Source organism: Ceratotherium simum, chromosome 11, assembly GCF_057802395.1.
Source record: "Ceratotherium simum simum isolate JZ-2026a chromosome 11, ASM5780239v1, whole genome shotgun sequence".
In the NCBI taxonomy this organism is placed as follows: Eukaryota; Metazoa; Chordata; class Mammalia; order Perissodactyla; family Rhinocerotidae; genus Ceratotherium; species Ceratotherium simum.
Genome location: NC_141910.1, coordinates 37,388,101 through 37,411,191, shown reverse-complemented (window position 1 = coordinate 37,411,191; position 23,091 = coordinate 37,388,101). Strand labels below are relative to the sequence as shown.

The 23,091-nt window shown below is 39.9% G+C and overlaps 1 protein-coding gene across 3 annotated transcripts in view; it reads right to left on the bottom strand.

The window, feature by feature from the left end:
- SRBD1 (S1 RNA binding domain 1) overlaps positions 1-17,329 on the bottom strand; it is a 213,504-nt gene extending 196,175 nt beyond the window's left edge. For 2 of the 3 annotated variants that reach the window (XM_004436692.3, XM_004436691.2), the window contains exons 1-4: positions 17,274-17,329; positions 12,024-12,103; positions 9,015-9,195; positions 1,548-1,934 (exon numbers count right to left, since the gene is read on the bottom strand). In XM_004436692.3, coding sequence (XP_004436749.3) covers positions 1,548-1,934; positions 9,015-9,195; positions 12,024-12,103; positions 17,274-17,324 — 699 coding nt within the window. In that variant the 5' untranslated portion in view covers positions 17,325-17,329. The other variant, XM_087436821.1, reaches the window with a different exon arrangement.
- Positions 17,330-23,091: the final 5,762 nt, after the last annotated feature.

Here is a 23,091-nt window from a genome sequence, read left to right as displayed (position 1 = left end):
GGGAGACTTGATCACATCTGTCCCTTGCATTCTTTCAAAGGTCCCTGTGTCCTTGGTAATAAACTCTTTTCTGCTTAAGCTCATTTGAAGTAGGTTTCTATTACTTGTGACCAAGAGACAATCTGCTAAGGCAGGGCCATTTTCACCTTTCTCTATTCGATAGATTAGGAGACAAGGGTGTGAAGCAAAGTATCATAGAATAAGTAGCCCTTGACTTAACTTTGAATAACTTATTACTACAATTCAAGAGACTTCGTGGTCTTTGAAACCTTCCTCCCTCCCTCCTGCTCACTGTCAACAGCTAGGGGTGGATCTATGTCAATGACAGAAAGAAGCTTTAAAGTGTTAGGAAAGGGAAAGGAAAGAGAAGCAGCACATGTCCACCTGCCCCTGCAGGTCTGGACTGGAACCACGGATGCTGCATTTTAAGAAAGACTTCAGAGTGAATCTGATGGAGGTGGTCCGTGAAGCACCCTTTTAAAACACTTCCTTGTAGGCCTAAATGAATTAAAAAAAGAAGGCATAGAAAGGAGCCTAATTATACTCTGTTTCTCCAAGAAACTTTGGACTGTTTAGGAACAATAATGAGAGGAAAGCTATGAGGCAACATTCTATTCCTTAGTGGGCCAGAGAGAAGAAAAATCATAATTAAAAATTCCTGGTGATATTCTACTAATAGGTAACAGAAAGAAAAGGCAGCATGGATTAAAAAAAAAAGTTCTTCTGAAGAAAAAGATAACACATGACAGTCCCAGACTGAGAAGTAGTATTAGGATCCAGCAGAGGCCCTGGGCTCTAGAGAAGCAATTCACAGCAGAAGGAGAACACATCAGGAGAAGGAGAACACATCAGAATGACCATGGGAAAGACAACAGGGAGGGTGGTCCTGAGGGGCACTGCTGGAACTACTTTTGAAATGTTCCCAGAGTGTGTTGGGGCAGACAAAAGGTTGAGAATCACTGTTTAAGAGTCACTCTTCAGGTCTTCTCTACCATCCCCAAAACCAGCCAAAGAAACTGGGAGGAATCTGATTTCCCCTGTAGTAAGAGATATAATTATGGCATCTCAAGTTGGAATTCGTATTGAATTTTCCTTTTAAGAAACTGCTAGGCCTTGTTCATCGTATATTATAACATTACACTAAGAGTTAAATGGATGTACTAATGACCAATGACCTAATCACCTGCACTGCTTTTATAAGGAAATAAAGTCCAAGTTCAAAGCAAAAACTTAACAATGAACTATGAGGGCCCAATATGTTGGTGCAATCTGTCTATACAGCGCATGTTCACTAAAACACCACGGCAGACAGAGACCTACCTTGCCTGAGGTCACAGCTCTTAGCTGAAGGACTGAAGATGATCAGCTATAATACAAAACAGTGCACCCAGGAAAGGAACCAGTGGCCAAAGCCTTCATAAATCACTGGCAAGACGGAAAAGAGAATTGAAAACTCCCAATCTTTCCTTTAGCCAGTGCCACCCTGATCCTAGTCAAAAAGAAAGGAAATCAAACAAACTAAAGTGATAGAAAAAGGCTGCACATACCTGTACTATGTCCCAGTTCATTTCCACCTCCTCTTTAATATCGTTGGCATTTGCCGGAAACCTGACAGGCTGCCCCTGAGGACATGCTTCGGTCTTCACTCTCTTTAAAGGGAACGGATCAGTTGTAACGTCATCTTCATTCTCTTCCTTCTTGCATGCACCTTCCCACATGGTGCTTGTGGACGGTGTCTCTGTGCTGTTACTCCCACTTTCTGAGTTGCTGGCTTTGTTGGTTTCTTCATCGACTTTCAGCTTTTTGGTCCTCTGAGCTGAAGGTGACTGAGCTGAATTCTTCCGTTTTGTCTTCGCTGTTTTCAGAGTCTGCACAGTATCCAATTTATTTTTTCTGTCTTCCAAATCAACATCAGCAATAGCCACAGAGCTATTCTATCAAACCACAAATAAAGAGAACATATGAGAATTAGAAGATAAAAACCAACTGTTCTGGAATATTACTCAGCAACAAAAAGGAACAAATTATTGATACACAAAATAACTTGGAAGAATCTCAAGGAAATTATATTGATTGGGGAGGAAAAAGCCAATCTCAAAAAGTCACATGAGGCCGGCCCAGTGATATAGCGGTTAAGTTTGTGCACTCCACTTTGGTGGCCCAGGGTTCACAGGTTCAGATCCTGGGTGCAGACCTACACACTGCTCATCAAGCCATGCTGTGGCAGCATCCCAGATACAAAAACAGAGGATGATTGGCACAGATGTTAGCTCAGGGACAATCTTCCTCAAGCAAAAAGAAGAAGATTGGCAACAGATGTTAGCTCAGGGCCCATCTTCCTCACCAGAAAAAAAAAAAAAGTTACATACTATAGTCATGTCTTGCTTAACAACGGGGATACGTTCTGAGAAATGCAGTGTTAGGTGATTTCGTCATTGTACGAACACCATAGACTGTACTTACACAAACCTAGATGGTGTGGCCTACCACACACCTAGGCTATATGGTACTAATCTTATGGGACCACCGTTGTATATGTGGTCCACTGTTGACCAAAATGTCGTTATGTGGTGCATGACTGTAAATAGTTATATTTATATAACATTCCTGAACAAATTAGTGGTTGCTAGGGGTGAGAGATGGTGGGGAGGGGAAGACAGGAGGGAGGTGGATGTGGCTATAAAAGGGCAACACTAGGAATCCTCGTGGTGATAGAACCACAAGGATCTGTGTGGTGGATATACAAACCTGCACATGTGATAAAATTGCACAGAACTAAACATACACATACACACACACATATAAATGAATACAAATAAAACTGGAGAAATCTAAATAAGGTCAGAGGATTTTATCAATGTCAATATCCTGGTTGTGATATTTTACTACAGTGTTGCAAGATGTTACCATTGGGGGAAATTGGATAAAGGGTACATGAATCTCTCTGTTATTTTTTTACAACTGCATGTGACTACAATTATCTAGAAATAAAAAGTTTAATTTTAAAAAAGAGTAAAGAATAGGTCTACACACGGCAGAAAAAACAAGATTTAAAACTTGCAATCAAATGTGAACCATTTAGGAGGAAAAGAGTAACACTCACATCCTCATAAAACTCAACAGGCTACACCTGCCACCAATTTATGCAGCCACAAAGAGGACAGAAAACACAGCACAACAGCAGGGTAGTGGCAAGTATTTTTCTTTAGTAGGGTCTGCACAGCAGTCCACACAGGTGTCTAGGGGCTACTCTCTGCACCCCCACACCCAAGCGACAGCTCAGGTGTGAAGGAACAAGACCTGGCACTCATTTTGGCATTAGAGTGGTAAATAAGATACAGACCCTGACCAGATGGAGTTTACAATTTCACAAGCTAGCCTGTTTTCCGTTACCTAAATGATGTAGATGGCACAAACATGAACAAAAGAACAACTCCCAAACTGAATTTCAGTCAAAATTCAATTATCTCTCCTATCAAATGTTTTTCCAGAATTACTGACTACTGAAAATACTGAGAACTACAATAAAGAGCACCCTCCATCCTAATGCCCACCCACTGACACCTGAACCTGGAAATGACGTACATTAAATAGATCTGTATTACCTTTTTAGCTGAAACATAATGGATAAGAACAGAAATATAAAAACAAAATGACTCCCAGGTCCATAAGAGGTGATAATAACCTGATCTAAGGAACTGACATAGCGCTAAAGAATGTGTCAATCATACAGAGGGTTTTTAGCCATAGAGGAGCAGAAAAAGGAGAAATGCAAAAACCAAATATGACCAACATTCTTCTAAGTAATGTACAAGGAAGAGAAAAGTTTAACAAACAAATTCTGAGTATTTTGGTCCCAAGGGTAAGACAGCCCTCCTGTGAGATGGATACATCAAGACTATCTTAGATTCATGCAATTGAAACATTCGATTGACATTGTGACAAGCATAGTGCCTATACCACAGCAGGCATTCAGTGAACCTAAATGAATGGATTTATCTAATTCTCCCATTCTGAGTCCATGCTCATCAAGTAAATTTCTGATTATTATTTAATTCCCTATTTACTTCAGCCTCTGAGGAAAGATAGGGCTAGTCATAAGAACTTCAAGTTCTTGATTATATCAAACTATTAATTATTAAACCAGCACTCTGGTTTTATACACTACTCTTATGAGCATGGCTGATGAGAAAGCACCCATGAGGGATCTACCAGTTCCCAAAATAATGACAAAATCATGTTTCTGACTTAGAAACCCAGTCCCATCACTTACTATCTGTGATCCATGAACAAGTCACATCACATCTCTTGGCTTGGCTTTCTCTTCTATAAAATCAGGATAATAACAGCATCTGCCGCAAGGGGTGGTTGTGAGGACTAAGCATGATCACACAGTGAAGTGCTGAGCATAATGCCTGCCTATTGGTAAACACTCAAATATCTGCTAATAGCACCATCATTAGCACCACTTCCACACCTAGACCACCTTCTAGGAGAAGAAAAAGGAAGCAGACAAAGAAATGAAGAAAAAATAAAATGACTAAAAGTGGGAGGCTTAAAGTAAGAGGAAAAAAAGAAAAGCCAACAATCATATATTAGACACTTAAAGGTATCTCCTCTGCAATCTTCAGGGAAGATTTATCTAGTGTTTCTCAGTGCTGTTCACAGATCCCTGGGGGACCCTGAGACCCTTCCAGGGGGGGCGGGGTCTGCAAGGTCAAAACTATATTGATAATAATGCTAAGACACTATCTACCTTTTCCCCTGTGTTGACATTTCACTGATGGAGCTAGAGCAATGGTAGCAAAAACCAAGGCAGTGGCACCAAGCTGTACTAGCAATCCCTGTTCCCCTCACTGCCACACACTTGCAATAAAACAATGTCAGCTTCACTCAAGAATGAAGCACCAAAAAGTATTAATTTTTAAAATTTCAGTCCTTAAAAACACAAATTTTTAATACTCAGTGCTGAAATGGTTAGTACAAAGAAAGCACTTCTCTGCCTGCCAACACGTACGGATGTGCAGTGGTTGTCTCGAGGAAAAGCACCCATGCAACAGTTTCAGATGTGAGCCCAACTAGTTTCTTTTTCCATGAAACAGCATTTTCACTTGAAAGAATGACTGACAAACTGTGGTTATTCAGACATGGGTACCTGGCAGACATTTTCTTATAAATGAACTGAGACTGTCACTTCAAGGAAACACCTGACATTGTGACAGGCTTTAAATAATAATAAAAGTCGGCTTTAAAGTGAAAATTAGAATTTTAGAAAATCTGTATCCATTGTGAACATGCCAGCTTCCCAACATTGTGATGAAATTGGTGGTTATAGTAACAAATGTGACTTTTTTGACATCGTATAATGAAAGGTGCTAACGCCTGGAAGATCTGTATAAATCAGTGAACCAATATTTTCCAAATGACCAATACATAATGTTACAAAATCACGCATAGGTATAAGATCCATTCAAATAACACAGACCAATGGATTTTAATGTAATAGAGTATAAGAAGTTCATTAGTATAGTTCCAGATTCCACAATGAAACAAACCTTTAAGGAACTACCACTTACTGAGTTTTGGTATAGTATCAAATAAGAATACCCACAATTATCTGAAAAGGCTATTAAAACATCACTCCTTTTTCCAAATATATATTTGTGTGGAGGCTTGATTTTCTTTATATATTTCAGTTATCTTCTAATAAGTCTGGCACTAAATACATTTGCAAAAATGTAAAACAATGTCATTCTTCTAATTTTGTTGTTGTTATTTGGGAAAATATGTACTTGTTTTTCATTAAAAAGTGTTATTTGCATTAACATATAATAGGTTTATTATTATTTTAAAATTCATCAATATTTTTTAATTTCTCTTTTTTAATTTCTAATATGGTAAATATCAATAGATATAACCCACATAAGCAAAAGCTCCTTGGGTCCTTGATAAGTTTTAAGAGTGTAAAGGGGTCCAAAGACCAAAAATGTCGAGAAATGCAGATCTAACCTATCAAAAACATATAGAAATATCTCTCCACTTCCTGAAGCTTCTAAAATTCCATAGCCTCCCTCAGGTACATATTCAAGTTTAATAAGCCTCCATGACAATATTTTTCCTCCTCATATCTAACCTGAATCTTTGACACACTGAATAATCAAAGTTCATTTGCTTTTGCCCTCAAGGGTATTTTTTAATCACTCTTAACTCTCCAAATGGTTATTATGTAGCCCAAGACTCCAAGAAGAATTGGACCATTCTTCTTTCTGCTGTCTCTGAAAGGAGCAAACTGTCTAAATCAAAAAGTGGCTCATTGTATCTTTACCAGTCAGATTAGTTAACTGGCTTGGCGTTGCCTGGTGTTGTATTATGTGAGCTTGACAGATAACTGGAGAGGGATTTGGTGTCAAGGGGAGGATTCTTAAAAATTAGATGCAAAAGAGCATTTTTATACTCTGAAGCAACTGAGCCAATGGGAGAAAAGTCAACAAGAGAGAAGAAAGGGGCTGATTGAAAGAGCGGAGACCTTGAGAAGACAAAAGGGGATGGGATCCAAAGCCCAAGCAGTGGGACTGATCCTTGACAGGAGGAATGACATTTCCTCCACTGTAATTGGACAGAAGAAGATGAATGCAAATATAGGTGGCTTGTTCATGAGAAAATGAGAAACTTCCTATATTCTCAAATACATGAACGGCAATATCATCAGCTGAGAGTGAGAGAAGAGAAAGGAATTTAGGAAGTTTAAGAAAAAAGAAAAAGTGGAAAAATAAACTTGCTGGAGAAAATGATGAATCTACCAGGTATTTTTGATGCAATCTTGAGGTCCGAGATTTTGAATCTAAAAGAAAACAAATTAAGTCATTGCTAAGACTGTTTCCAGCAACAGTCAGCTGCTCAGTGCAGGCAGAGGAGAGGCTATGGCTCACTCAGTATCGAGGTCTGATCAACCATGGATTATTGAAGGAAAGAAGGGCAAAAATGGTGAGACTATTTAATAAAAAGTGATTTAAATCACAGATTACATAATCTAGGCTACCTAAGGTAGGAAGAGAAAAGGGCTGACTGCCAGTGATAGAGCACTACAGTCAAAGGATTAGGTACTGGTTCTCAACCCTGGCAGTCCATAAAAATCCCGAGGAGCTTTAAGAAAATAATACCACTGATGCTCAGGCCCACCCCCAGAATTCTTTCCAGATTTAATTGGTCTGGAAAAGGGGTCCGGGCACTGGCATTTTTTCAAGTTCCCCAGGTTGAGAACTACTGATGAGATGTTGTGACAAGGTTGCAAAATTGTGGCAGTGAGGATACCCGACCAAGTGAGCTGGAAGAACAGGAAATGGCAAGACGGTGGTACAAAAGTGGGATGGCTGAAAAAGAAATGTCAGCGGTAGCACAGTTTCTGGTGATGACAAGATTCAGATTGAGATCATGAGAGGAGAGGTGAAGGCAGAGAAGAAGAAAAAGTCACTGAAGATGAGGAGGTCAAAGAACCTAGAAGACAGAGTATTAGATGGCTCATCCAAGTGAAGAGGGAAATCACTAAGAACGATGACAGAAGAGGAAGATATGCAGCAGGAGCTAAAGACTTTAATGAATGAAGAGGAGTGGCCAGTGGGGTGGTAAATGCCATCAACACGGAGAGGAAGAGACTGAATAATGATGAATTTTGTCTGCAATGTTTGCTAAAAATGGATTTTTAAATGATTAGGAGGCTGCCAATTCTAGTTCTACCCAAAACAGGGGTTTTAACTCTTACGTTCATTTATTTTGGTTACAGCAGAGCAAACTGTCAAACCTAATGAAATGAAATATTCTAATATGCTCCATGTGCTTTCAATGAACTATAAAACATGTGAATTTTGGCAATTCTGAAAGAAATTCTCTTTTTCCCTTTAAAAAATATACAGATACCAAGCATCACTTGAAGGATCAAGAAGTTACCGTGACAAGGGTTCTTAAGCTGTACACTCTTGAACTATACTTTAAAACTTAGAGGATAGGCATGTGTACATTTTACTCATTTTACTGAAGTGGGGTTCATAACTTTTATTGGATTCTCAAAGAGTTTGTGATTCCAATACAAAAAACCACTGGGGCCAGCCCGGTGGTGTAGCAGTTAAGTTTGCACACTCCACTTCGGCGGCCCGGGGTTAACAGGTTCGGATCCCAGGCACGGACATACACGCCGCTCATCAACCCATGCTGTGGCAGTGTCCCATATACAAAACAGAGGAAGACTGGCACAGATGTTAGCTCAGGGACAATCTTTCTCAAGCAAAAAGAGGAAGATTGGCAACAGATGTTAGCTCAAGTCCAATCTTCTCACCAAAATAAAAACCACCGAACCAAGAGATATTTCCTAGGTTAGACAATCAAGCTACTTTTAAGCACAGCTATGCCATGGTTTATGAAAAACCTTCAAATTCTGCCAACAAGATGACAGAAGTCAATACTTTCTCAGCTGTAGGTAAAGCCCACCCACCCACTAAAAGTGCATTCAATGAAAAGAAGAAACAGAGGTCCTGGGTGATAGGAGAAAAGATTGATTCAAAAGCCCTATCCAAGGGCACAGTAAGGTACAATGTAATGTCCCCTACTATACACAATAAATGTATCCCTGGAAAGTCAAACATCTAGTGCACATTAAAAGAGTATTATTTTAAATGTACTAAGGAAGCTGTTATTTAAAGGAATATCACAGTGAATGATTTTGGAAATGCATAATTATTTTTGTAATGCAAAATAGCTATAATTTATTGTTGTTGGTTTTTTTAACCCAGATTGGCATAGATACAGTGTTTGCCTTTGGCAAGAAATACATATATGCCAGATCATAAATATTCCTTCTCATCCAACAGTGGATCTGATGGTAAATACTATTAAGACCCATGAGAGAGGACACCACTGCCCTGCAGTTTTTGTCATTTACCTCCTTTGTCCTACTCTGTGAAAGTAGCATTGCCAATTAGGAAGGCACTACAGTGCTCCCTCTATCCAGCTAAAGCACCTACCAGCTCCTCCTTAACAGCCATGCCTTCTGAGCCATCAGTGATCTGTAGCACGTTCTTCTTCACCCGTGGCACCCTCTTGGGTTTGGATTCCTTGGGAACAGGTTGCTTACGGCTTCTGGGGACTTTCTTTTGGGGCTCCCAGGCACTATCTTCCTTGTCATCTTCTTCAGAGGCAGATGATCTAGGAGTAAATTGACAGAAAAATTCCCAGGAAAAATAAAGCCAAATGTTCAAGGCAAAAAAGAGACATATGCTTCTTGAAAGCAAAAATAAAGTAGGAGATGTTTAATATAAAATGAAGTGATGTGAGTACAGGCTATGAAGAGATGTGGCTAAGAATTGAAACAAGATAGATGATCCAGGACCAATGTAAAAATCCCCCCTGATAAGCTGTAAATCACTCCATTCTCCTCTCACCAAACCAACAAATACAGACACACATACACTCAAGACATAGGAAATCATTTATCACCTTAAGTAATTTACTGGGTCATGTCACACCATAGTCATTGTGAGGTTTTCCATTTTAACAGTGAAAAGCACTTAAATAATTTCCTAAGTGCTAACCAAATTCATTGAAATTGTATTAAGTTATTCAAAGCAATGTAAGGAGTGGGAAACGGCTCTAGGAAATACCCAAAACTACATAAAAAGTCAGCACCAAGACTCTTCCAACTGCTTTAATTAACCCTTTTTTCCTTTCACAGAATGGATTTGTTTCCTGAATAGACTGGATAAGGTGCAGCTACCGTACTTTTCTAACAACCCAAGAATCAAACTCACAGCAACAGCAGAGAAAAAGCAGCCACATGAACTCTGGTAAAGGAACATCACACTCCCGCCAACCCAGATGATTCCGTTTCTACCCCTGATGTCAAAGGTCAGTATCCATGGGAAGGACAACCACTTCCTTCACTAGACTAGTGAATAGGGATGACTGGCTTTCTGAACGGTTTAAGTTCTCCCTGGAGGCAAAAACCTGATTGGATGACTTCTTAGCTAAACTATGCTCTAAAAGAGCATAATTAAGATAGGTCAAGCCACTGATAGTCTCCAAGTGGGAACTCTTCAGAGGTACATGCTAACTAAAGCCTAAGAGTAGGCAAAAAACAAACAGAAAATCATTAAACTAACATAACACAATAGCAGTGGAACTGAAAGGAACAAGAATTAGAAAACCAAGGAATCAGAAAACCAGGGTTCCACTCCTCATACTGTCACCAAACTGAACAGAATGACTTCTTTCCACCTCAGTCTCATCATCTGTCAAGCAGGAGCACTAACGTTATTTCACAAAGGAATACTGCAAAGATTACAGGACACATACAAAAGTGCTTTCAGTTACTATGAACAAAAACACAGTATAGGTATTATTTGATTATACATGAGGCAGTTCTAAGACAGCTAGTCAGCTCTCATTCCTAAGCATACTTGACCTCTCAGCAGCATGTGGCACCCACTCCTAGAGCACGTCTTTCACACCTTCCAGGAACACAACTCCCCTGGTTTTCCTCCTACCTCCCTGGCAGCTCCTCTTTAGTCCCTTTGCTTACCCCTCCTCCTCCCCAACCTTTCAATGTTGGGATCCTCCAAGACTTAGTCCTCAGCCCTCTTTTCTTCTCTTTACGCTCTCCTACTAGATGACCTTATCTCATCCCCTAGCTGAATACAGAGGAATCTCCATTTTATATCTCCCACTTGACCTGAGCTCGACTGGTATATCCAGTTTCATTGGATATCTAGCAATCATCTCAAACTTACCAAGTCCAAAACAGGACTGATTTCATCACCCTCAAACCTGATCCTCTTCCAGTCTTCCCCAAATTCCTATCTTTCCTTCACACCCCAAATCCTAATGGATCCCTAATCCATCATCGTATCCCGTCTACTCTATCTTCAAAATACATCCCAAATTAGACCATCTCTCACCACTTTCATTTCTAGGACCCTAGGCTTCTACAATAATCTTCTTATCCAATCCTCCTGCTTCCATTCTTACTCCTTCCCCTATCATAGTCTGTTTTCCAACAAGAAACTGCATGATCTTTTACAATGTAAACTAGATCATGTCACATCCCTGCCCAAAGACCTCCAGTGGCTTCCCAACCCACTTCAAATAAAACCCCAACACCCTGTCATAGCCTATGAGATCCTATGCATTCCAATCTCCCTTCCAATCACTCTCTGCTTCAGTGACTCTGCTCTTGCTATTCCCTGAACACACCAAGCTCATTCTTGCCTCAGGGTCTTTGCACTTGCTGCTCCCTCTACTTGGAACATTCATCCCCCAGATCTTTGCAAGCTGCACTCCCAAATCTCATTTAGATCTCTTGCCACTTCTTCCCAAAGGACTTTCTTGATTACCGTATCCAAGATGTCCCCCCACTAGAACTACTTTGCTCTCTATTCCTTTCTCTGCTTTATGTTTCTTTACAGTACTTATTACTGCCTAACGTTAATTAGTCATTTAGTTAACAAATATCTTCAGGGCACCTACTTCGGTACTCTAAAGCAGAAGTTTTCAATGGAGGACAATTTTGCCCCCACAGGGGGCCTCTGGTAACATCTGGAGACATTTTTGATTGTCACAACTGGAGGGAGGGGGTGCTATCAGCATCTAGTGGGTAGAGACCAGGGATGCTGCTAAACATCCTACAATGCAAAGGACAGTTCCCACAGCAAAGAATTATCCAGTCAATAGTGCTAAGGTTGAGAAACTCTCCGCTAAAGCAATATAAAAACCTCCCTGCTCTCATAGAGCTTATCTTCTAGTATAAATATTACGTTATATATTTAGTTGGTTACTTTCTCTCTCCTTGTTCAACAGTTCACCAACACCTAGAAAGAGCCTGGGACACAGCATGAGTTCAATAAATATTTCTTGCATGAATGAATGAAAAAAAACACAGCCTTCTTCAACCCAAATGACTTAAGAAGTTAGTGACAGAATGCATTACTCCTTAAAATATACATCATTCTCCCACCCCCATATAAAACCAACATGCTTACAACTCAGAGAAGAAAGAAAACTCGTCTTTAGATACTGCAGTCTGGACCTTTACTTTTGCTCTTCTTGGCAGTGATGACATCTGGAAGAAATAGAATATGAAATCAGCATGACTTCAATCACTTGAATGACTGATCACTTATTTTGTCTACAAAATGATGTGCCATTCAAAACTAACACTCCAACAGCTTTGCTACTAGAAAATGCCATAGGGAAAAAAATGAGGATCATTCACAAGCCCAAACACTGGTTTCCACGTCTATGTGGCTGCCAATTATAAGAGCAGCTAACAGCTTTCCAACAGTTTCAAAAGCCTGATGAGTGTGGACCATTTTTAGAAAAACATAAGCTTCTATAGGGTGATGATTCTTAGTTTTTTTAGAATTATAGGGTTGAGTATACTGCAAATGTTATTTGATGGTTTATCAGACAAAATTATAAAGTCCTTTATTAAATTATACATCAAAGATAAGAAATATTTTCCCTCTTCTCTATCTTCTTACAGTATAAAGTAGAGGCCTCTCTACAAAGCTGACAGTCAAATAAATGATGCTGATTGACTGAATAAGCAGCCAGCTTATTCCTAAAACAAGATAATCCATTCCCTTACAATAAAAGTTCACAATATTTAAATAAAACAATAATGCCACCAGAAAAGATTTATCAAATTTAAAGGCCCAGCTCTAAAAATAAAGACAAATAACCAGAAACACCAAATAATACAGGAAGTAAACAAATTTACTTTAGCTGATAAGTTTTATTACCTAAAGAATACATGTCAAACCATAAAAACCAGATTAGATTCTGACATATTTGGAACCCTTTAAACAAGTTCCTAAACCAGTCATATGTTATAATGCCTCTGGTTCTAACCCGTACTTGGGGGAAGAAGGAATGCCACATAGAAATACCAAAGGGGCTGTCACAAAAGGGAGCATGTTCTCCCAGCAGCTATAGGTTAACTCAGTCCAGTAAGTGTAGAACCACTGGGCAGAGAACAGCCAGAAGGACCCAGGAGAACAAAAGGAAAACAGTCTCCACGAAGTAGACAGGATAATCTTCTGTCTTCTCCTTCACCCTCTTTTTTGGGATTTTATGTTATGCAGGTCATCTTCCCTCAAATAAACACTTCTAGATACTGATCATAAAGGAACAGGTAACTTACGATTTCTGTGTTATATGTACTTTACCAAAATAAAACAAAAACAGAAGAAGTTAGTGTATGATGGGGTGGCATTCAAACCAAGGCAGAAATGGATTATTCAATAAGTGGTATTAGGACAACCAGCTATCCTTGTGGAGGAAAACAAGTGTTTAATTTCTACCTCTATGCCATGAAAATATATTCCACATTGACTAATGATTTAAAACATACAAAATAAAACTACAAAAGTGCTAAAAAAAAAAAGAAGACTATTTTCATAATTTTGAGTGGAGGTGGGGAAATAGAGGTTTTCCTAGGCATGACTCAAAATTCCGAAAGCCAAAAAGATGAACAGATTTCACTACATAAAAATTAAATCGCAAACCAGCAGTGGGAGAATTTCAGAACCAATTTACTCTGCAGTTATCTTCAAAAAAAATCACAGGAAGGTGCCAGCCTGGCGGCATAGCGGTTAAGTACACGCGCTCCACTGCAACAGCCCCGGGTTCGCAGGTTCGAATCTCAGGCACGCACCGACACGCTGCTTGTAAAGCCATGCTGTGGCGGCGTCCCGTATAAGGTAGAGGAAGATGGGCACGGATGTTAGCCCAGGGCCAATCTTCCTCAGCAAAAAGAGCAGGATTGGTAACAGATGTTAGCTCAGGGCTAATCTTCCTCACCAAAAAAAAAAAAATCAGAGGAAGCAATACCTAATACCTTGAAACTAAGGGTGAAGGGAGTAAGCGCTGGGTGTAAACTGTCTGAGACAAAAGAATATCTCCAGGTGCCCTACTCCACTTCATGCTATTAGGCAACTGCCCCTGGAAAAAGTCTGGAAGTTTATTATCTGGAGAAGGTAAAACAGAGTCCCTAAACTAGAGGACACCAAGTACAGTTGTGGGCATGTGAACCATACAGACTAAACGCTAAACGCAGAGACTCCCAGTCCTCTTCTCCCACTAAGCTCCCAAAAAGCTGCCAGTCATATCCTTACCCTCGAGGGAGAATGGGATGGCTCTTCTCTGGAGAATCTGACCAGCCCAAGAGTAAAAATCTGAAGGTGCTAAGCTCCCCATCAAACACCCAACCAGATCATCTTACAACCACTCTCACCCCCCCATTCAATAATGTACCTGAAATAGAAGATTCCCACACAGACCACCACGTACCAATTCTAATGCCACACTTCAGCCTTAACAGAAATGAGTTTATAATAGGGATAGACAAACACTTGGCAGGCTTTTTTTTTTTTTTTTTTGTGAGGAAGATCAGCCCTGAGCTAACATCCATGCCAATCCTCCTCTTTTTGCTGAGGAAGCCTGGCCCTGGGCTAACATCCGTGCCCATCTTCCTCCACTTTATGTGGGACACCTGCCACAGCATGGCTGGAGAAGCGGTGCGTCGGCGCGCACTCGGGATCTGAACCCGGGCCACCAGCAGCAGAGCACGCGCACTTAACCGCTACGTTGGCAGGCTTATATTTTGATTAACCATTAAAGAAAGGTTCCCTGAAACAAATATTTCCAATTGCCCCCTTATTAGACACCCTGGAAGCAATGTCACCATGGAAAGATGAGTAAGATGTAAACTTGTCTTCTGACGATTAGAAAAAAATATGAATTTGAAAAGGGAGGTGAGAAAGGAGAATATGCATGAACACATAGGCCAATTTCAGACAGATCAGTTTTAGAAAGAGTATATACAGAAGCTGAGGAGCTAGAAATTATTTCTTATAAACTATCTATGCCAAGTATACTCCCAGGGGTATGCATATTCCAGTTTAAAGACCAATGTTATTGGGGACTGTTTCTCCATCTCCATACCTCCCATGCTCCCTTACTTTGTATCAGAGAATTTCCATGGTTTTAAATACCCATATCACCTATTTATTAACAATCCTAATATCTCTATCCCAAATCTTGCCTCAGAGATTCTGACTTACATAATAAAATGCCTGCCTATGAAACTATTTAGATGCCTCATTGTTATCTAAAATTTAACATATCCACAATAGAACTCTTGATAACCATTCCTTGTCCTAAAAGCCATTCCCACCCTAGTCTTCCCCATCTCAGTAAATGGCACCACCATCCACCTAGACAGATGGTTCTTTGCTAAGCCAGAACCTTGGAAAATTTTTAACAGCTTCATTGAGTTATAACTGACATACAATAACCTGTACATGTTTAAAGTGTACAAATTTGATGTTTTGACATATGTATACATATCCCCACAATCTAGATAACTGAACATATCCATTATTCTCCATAGTTTCATCTGCTCAGCCAAAACCTTGTAATCTTTTCTTCTTTCATCTCCTACATCCAGTCTATTAGTAAGTCACATAAATTCTTCCCCCAAAATATATCTTAAATCTCTACGATCTCTAGTGAGTCTTTAGTCCCCAACATCTCTCACCTGGACTGATGTAACAGCCTCTTAACTGGCACCCCTGCTTCTACTCTTGCCCTTATAATCCATTCTCCACATATCAATCCAAAAGATCATTTAGAAAATGCTTAAAAACACTCAGACTTCCCACTCCATCCTCCCCTTAGAATCAAATCACATTTTTTACCACGGCCTTCTAAAATGCCCTGCAAAACTGATTCCCACCCACCTTTCTAACTACATTTACCACTCACACTCCTCAGCCCTAGTCACAACATTCTTTCAGTCCCTGTAACAAGCATGATTCTTTCCCACCTCAGGTTCTCTGCCTGGACCACTATTCCCCCTGCTCATCAATAGGCTGGCTCCTTCCCATCTCTTAAAGCTCAATATTTTAGGCCTAAAATGGGTTTCCCAGATCTAATATTATTCTAGGACCCTATTTACTTCCTTTATACAGTACTACATACCATAATCTATAATTATCTTTGTTTATTGTCTGCATCCCTTATGTTTACTTCAGGCAGTAAACACCATGAGGGAAGCACACTTGCCACATTCACTTCTGCATCAAAGCCTAGCACTTAATAGCTGCTCTATATCTATTAAATGAACATAAGAACATACACAAACATGTATATTCCTATGGAGTAATATACATTTTTTTACTCCTCACTATTAGGCAACATTACACATGGCACTTATCGCTTTCTTGAAAAAGTGATGGCACAGAAGTACACCCCTATTTTTAGTGGCTTGAGATTTTCGCTCCTTTCAAGCTGTCTTATCGCTGTGGACACATGAGCATACTCAAAATCAACAACTTGGAGGCTGCTGTGACGTTACTAAGGAAGGAGGCACTAAAGAAAGGCAAGTGAAAATTGGGGGAAGGGGGCGGAAAAACCTGGGCGCACACACAAAAACTGGAAGAACCACAGTTAGAAAATTTAAGCAGGAGAGCAGGGGGGGAACAACTTTTTAAGAGGCACCTAAAGAAGGTTCCCTGAGGGTACCAACAGAAGTACTTAGAATGTCAGCACAGATCCCTAACTAAATAACAAAAACAAAATACTAGAGCTGGAAAGAGCCTCAGAAATCAGACAGTCCTGCTATTTTCTTTTATGAACGAGAAGCCTGAGATCCAGTGAGGAAACGGTTTACTCAAAGGGAAGAGCTATGTGGCAGAGGAAGGACTAGAACCCAGAGCCGCTAACACCAAGACTAGCCTGTTTCCCATTCCACATACATTACATTAATGACACGCTATCGTGTGGGAAGTTCGTGGGAAGCTGCCTAGAGAGTTTCCATTCATTCCCTTCCTCAACAGTTATTCAGCGCCTACTATATGCCAGGCACACTGCTGGGGATGCAGTTGATTCAGACAGGGCCATGATCCGATAGTGAAAAAAGTGCTTCCGCCCCCACCTCCAATAATTTGAAGTGTAAAAACAATCTAGTTTGCCCGGGCTTTCCCACGTTTGCCCCTATACGCTAAGAGCTGCAATTTGACAGAGAAGACGCGCCAGGTGACACGCGGCAGCTAGGAGGGGTTTTCCGGATGTAGGTTGTGAGATACAGACCTCAGACAGTAAAATGTAATGAAACTTCTCACTTTAAAAAGGGATGTTATCGCCCAAATGAGCGCTCAAAACTTTTTAAATGGCCCCAAAAATAGCGGAGCCCGCAGGAAGACCGCCACGGCGAACGTTCAGCTCACCTTCCCGCCCTGAGAGTCAGAAGGCCCGGGATTCTGTGTCTGTGACCGCATCTTCCGGTTCCCGCCGGAAGTTTTTCAAACGCCGGAAGTCCCGCCTCACATCTCCCTGACCGCCACAAAGGCGCAGAGCTACCGGAGCGGGGTGGAGTCAAGCTGGACGGAGGCGGGGCTAGAGCAAAGATCCCGTGGGAGCGCTGGGCTGGGGCCCTGCTCCGGGGATGGGGGCGGAGCTCTATCGCCCGCGATCCGGGTGGAGGTGGGGCCAGAAGTGCTGCAAATACGAACCATGCTCCTTGTTTTTCTTTCTCTTGTCTCAACCCGCTTTACTCTATTTTGATCTATCCTCTTTACAATTCAATCAAGAATGTTTCTTTTCATTACATTATTTGTAATTTGCAGTAGAAAAATGAAAAACAAGCTTTTTCCTTTCTAAAGTCAACTTTAAATGTCGTTAATTAACTTCCATAAGGGTGTTTTTAGCGTAGTTTTAGCGTATTCCTTTATTTCCTAAGCCCCGAGTTAAGGGTTTTGCTCCGGTTTTATGGAAATGTTCACATTTTGCCTCTTGTGATAAGCCCTCACACAGCTCATGAGGGGCACACTGCCTTAACTGGAGAGTTTAGCCCTGGAGTCATCACTAGCTTACTTTGGTTTGACAGGCTGATTGGCACACTGCCAAGTACACCCTTTTGAAAACCTGGTTCTCTCAGGAACCTCCTAGTATACTTGGGCAAATCCTTTCAATGTCTTTGAACCTGTTGCTACTGTCTTCTCCTCCATCTTACCCCGATAAGGTACCGTGCACATATTAGGTATAAATATTCACTGAGTTAATTTATTGGAGGCAAAGGCAGGTCCCAGTTACTTAACCTTCTTGGGCAAGAATGGAAAAACCCATTTCATTTTCAGATTCGTGGAAAATGCTGCACTTACGTCCTGATAACCTAGTATCCTAGAGGAACCCTCCTCCATATCCAGTGTTTCCATTTCCCTTCTCACAAAACACAAAACTAGCTCCTGCTTTTTTATTTCGATGGGGCCTGACTCTCTTAACCCCACTTCCATCCCCTAAGCCCCACTTTTTTTTCAGTAACCCACCTTAAAGGTATAAAGGCCTCCTTAGCAATTTTTTCCCTTTACTTTGAGTATGTTTTCTCAAAGTCAGTTCTTTGAGAAATAAAAATAGAAATAAAAATGATTTGGTTTTTGGTGTTGTATTTTTTACCAAGCACCCTAAACTCTAAGCTCACAGAAACAGCCAAAGAAATTAGATTGTAAAATCAGAGAAATAATGCTATTGTTAGTCTAGATTAGAAGTTAGCAAATCAAAACCCCCTGGATTTGTTTTAGAAGATTCTAAAGACCAGCTTTCCATGCTACCCAAGTATTTCCAGGGACTCTTGAGTGCTGAAGAGCCAAGCAAACTATTGAAATAACTTGTGAGTGAGCCTTGCTGTAGATTCACCCAAAGGGAACCTAAATCTTACTGGATAATTTTTGCAACAGGGAGGAAAATAGGACTCCTTAAATTTAGTACGTCTATTCTTCTATATCTAAGATCCTTGGTTGGTAAGGAGGCGTTTCTGAGATTGTTTAGGGATTTTTTTCCTTCTTATTTTGCAGTCTTATGTTGCCTTTGCAATGGTTCCAGAAGGTCTGCAACTCTCTGCTACAATCACAGTCTGCTCCACAATTTCTAGTTCTGAAAGAATACTAGAGAACATGTTATACTCCAGGATTATGGGAAGGGAAATCAGTTCATAATCAACAACAATAATTTACTATTTACTATCCACCTACTTTTGATGTTGAATTGTGCTACGAAGGTTTAAGGTAGGGGGTATTAAGGGTCAAGGTTAAACAATATTCTACAAAATCTTTTGATGTAATTCCTTCCCTGGAAGAATTTACAAACAATACTGGGGACTAGATACAACCACAAGAGACAGAGACCCATACAAGACAGTCTAGATTCAAGGGTTGGATTGCATGTTAGTAGTCACACTACCCAATGAGGACAAGAGTAGGGGTTGGCCAGCATGGTGTTGGACCTTAATTCTCCTCTCCTCCACCACGGATATTTGCTTTTCAAATGGGGAAGAAAAAAAGATTACTAAACTAAAGTAAATAACCTGGTAAGGTTTTAGACATCAGACTTCTGGGAAAAATCAAAGCTAAGGCAGGGTCCTCTAAAGTAGGTGGTGACCTACTCCACAGGCAAATAAGACTGTCCGGAAAACATTTCCCTTGGAATTTTGCAAGAGAGCCACTCCCATTAAAAGATGTCAAAGGAAATTTGTAATGACTAAGTGGAAACCAGGCCCCACCACAAAAACTGCCTTTTCTCTCTAGACCTTGCCCAATCTATTGTTTACCTTTGAATCTTAATTGCTGAATTCCAAGAAATTCATGGGTTTAGACTCACAGCCTGGAATAATCTGAACGCCCACCTGAAACTATGCAATACAGTTTGGGAGTAATAAAAACATGTTTTGGATTTGCTTGGAGGTTATTTGTTTTATTGCTCCAAAACATACAGCTCTTCATATGATATTCATTGGTATGTATCATTGTAATAATAATAGCAATAAGTGACATTCGTTGATCATCTACCATGTGCCAGGCACCAAGTTAATGCTTTTACATGCGTTTGTGTATTTAACTCATATCAGCTCAATGAGATGTTGCTACTATCATCTTTATAGAAAATGAAAAGGCCAAGGTATAGAGAAGTTAAATAACTCATCCAGAGTCACATCAGCTATTAAATTGCAGACCCAGGATTCAAACCCAGTGATCTCCTTACTCCAAATCCAGTACTCTTAAAGACATCCATATACTACCAACTCAAAGCAAAGATCTTTTCTTTCTCCACTATGGTAGTCAATGCAAGACTCTGAATCCTTGAGATGCTCAGGAACTGTTGAATCTCTAAATATACTAAATAAAGTACTATCTACCCACCTAAAACATAACAAGGCCATTCTCTTTATTGGCTTCAAACTAATTGAAGTTCCATGGGAACAAAAATTCTTAATATAGATGCAACTGATTCACCTACTAAATTGTAAGATACTTAGATCTAAGTCTTGGAGCTAAGTCTTAGTCATTTTAGTCCCTCCTTCTCCAATTTCTCCCTCCACTCAGACAGTGTTTAATAATGCTTGACAAATAATAAGTACTCAATAAAATAGTAGACTAACTCCTGGACCCAAGAGTGTGCCTGGAGTAAAGAAAACTCCTTCCTGATAATCTAAAGCTCCTGCCACACAGAAGATGGGCTACCATTTTAAAAATCGAGGGTACTTTTGGAAATTCAAACATTTTATCCCTTAAAGTCAATCATTTAGCAAAAGCAGAAGAGTCTATTTGAGATTAGAGAATGCACAAAGTGAAACTGAGCCCTATTTCATAAAATTGCATATTAGCTCCTGCCCTTCCACTTTCCCACTATCAGAAGCTTTCATTCCAAAACATTAACACTCATTGACTTCCATGAGCTTCTCTCAATAATTCATCCAGGAACTTAGAGATTTCCTGCAAAATCTGAGATTGGTAAGCAGAAAGGGGACTGTCTCTGTTTCCCAAATGAGACAGGGGTTTCTTGTAAAGTGAGGTAGACTAGGCTGGTAGGTGGGTTCCCAAACTTGGCCTCACCTGTTACTCTTTCAGTCTGTCTGGGAACAGCAGCGTAATTCCGAAGTGTTAGTCTAGTGTGGAGGACATTGTTTTAGCCTGGAGTAAGTTTGTCAGTCTTTCATGTATAAGAAAAAAGAAATTCAAGGGATTAAAATCCTGAGTTTGAATAAACATTGAATGGATCATGAGGAGGTATCAGTTAAGCCTGAGAAAATTAATTGTACAGATTTTGCAAGGGAATGGATATTCGGGCATCATTCAAAGGAATTACATACATTTAAATTTATCTTACATGAAGTAAAATTATAGGACCTACATATTGAACTAGAATATAATTTCTATCTGGCTGAAAAACTGAAATTTGCAGTGTTTTGTCCCACTTATTTTGTACAAATCCTCAAAGTATTTTGTAATGAATGCAATTAAAAGCAAGATTAAGGAACAAAAGTCTGAATCATAGATAAAACACTGTATCTATTGCATGACCCACTGTTCCACTCATCACCTGCCTGGCAAGTTCACTGGCTAAAAGATACTCAATCAGTTGCATTCATGAGCAGACATATTGTGACATTTTCTCCTGGTGAGTTTCTCTGCCTTGAATAGTGTCCAGGGACCACTTCAAATATCCTAAAATATCCATTAAATAGCCTGAGATCCAAGCATAGACACCCTAGAGGGCTCATTAAGATCATAATGATGGCATGGCTGATTGGGTTACAGGGAAGGCATGAAAGGCAGGCAGCATCATGGGGCCAGATTTATTTTGTTCATCACCACTGGGAGCCATGTCTGGAGACTCTATACATCAGAACTAGTACTTTCTTTGTAGTACCTTTGGTCCATCTTCCAGCCTAATAAGCTGGAACTATCCTGAAAAGTGCTTGATTGAAACACTCCTGCAGAACACTTATAGTCAGAATTTTAATACTAGAAGCTTCACACACTAACTGGAATTCAAATTCAGAAAAGCACTGTGTGTCAGATCAGTCTATGTCAAAGTTTGTGTGCACTTTTTTTTTTTAAGTCAGGTTTATTGAGTATATTTACATAGAGTAAAACTCAACTTTCTTATTCTGAAGAACACATACAGTCATGTAACCACTACCACAATCGAGATATAAAACATTTCCATCACCTAAAAAGAAATGCCCCTTTTGTAGTCAGTCTCCTCCCCCCACACCCAGCCCCTGACAACCACTCATCTATTCCCCATCCCAATAATTTTACCTCTTCCAGATTGTCATATAAACAGAATCACACAGTACGTAGCCATCTAAGTCTGGTTTCTTCCAGTTTAGTCTAATGCATTTGAGATTAATCCATGTGGTTGCATGTATCAGTAGTTTATTTCCTTTTATTGCCAGTTAGCATTCCACTGTATGGATGTACCAAAGTTTGTTTATCCATCCAGCAATTAATGAACATTTAGGTTTTTTCCACTTTTTGGTTATCATTAATAATGCTGCTATGAACATTCATGTACAAGTTTTTGTGTGGACATATGTTTTCATTTCTCTTGGGTAAATAAACACCTAGGAACAGGATTGCTGAGTCATCTGGTAAGTGAGTGTTTTGTTTTATAAGAAACTACTAAATTGTTTTCCAAAGTGGCTGTACCACTTTGCATTCCTACCAGCCATGCATGAGAGTTCCAGTTGCTTCACATCCTTGCTGGGACTTGATATCGTCAGGTTTTTTTTTTTCTTTTTGCTATTTAATAGGTGTATAGGTGTATAAGAGTATCTCATTAGAGTTTTAATTTGCATTTCCTTAATGACTAATGATGTTTAATAGTAATGTGTTTATTTGCCACCCATATATCTTCTTTGATGAAGTGTCTGTTCAAATATTTTGACAAATTTTAATGGGATTTTTTGATTGCTGAATTATGAGAGCTCTTTATATATTGTGGATACTAGTCCTTTATCAAATATGACACTTGGCTTCAAGAGTTGTAAGTTATCACAGGCAGCTGCCAGCGTAATAGCACACAGAAAAATGATTCCTTCTCTGACCACAAAGAAAACTCTACCACAGCCAAGTGTCCTTCAAGAGGCTAGCTAACAGATGGTATCAAAACCACTAACATTTTTGTATACATGAATTTTCCTGAAACCAACATCACCGCAGACAGAAAACATTCTTTGTAGAAAAGTGACCTAATTTCACAGTGAAA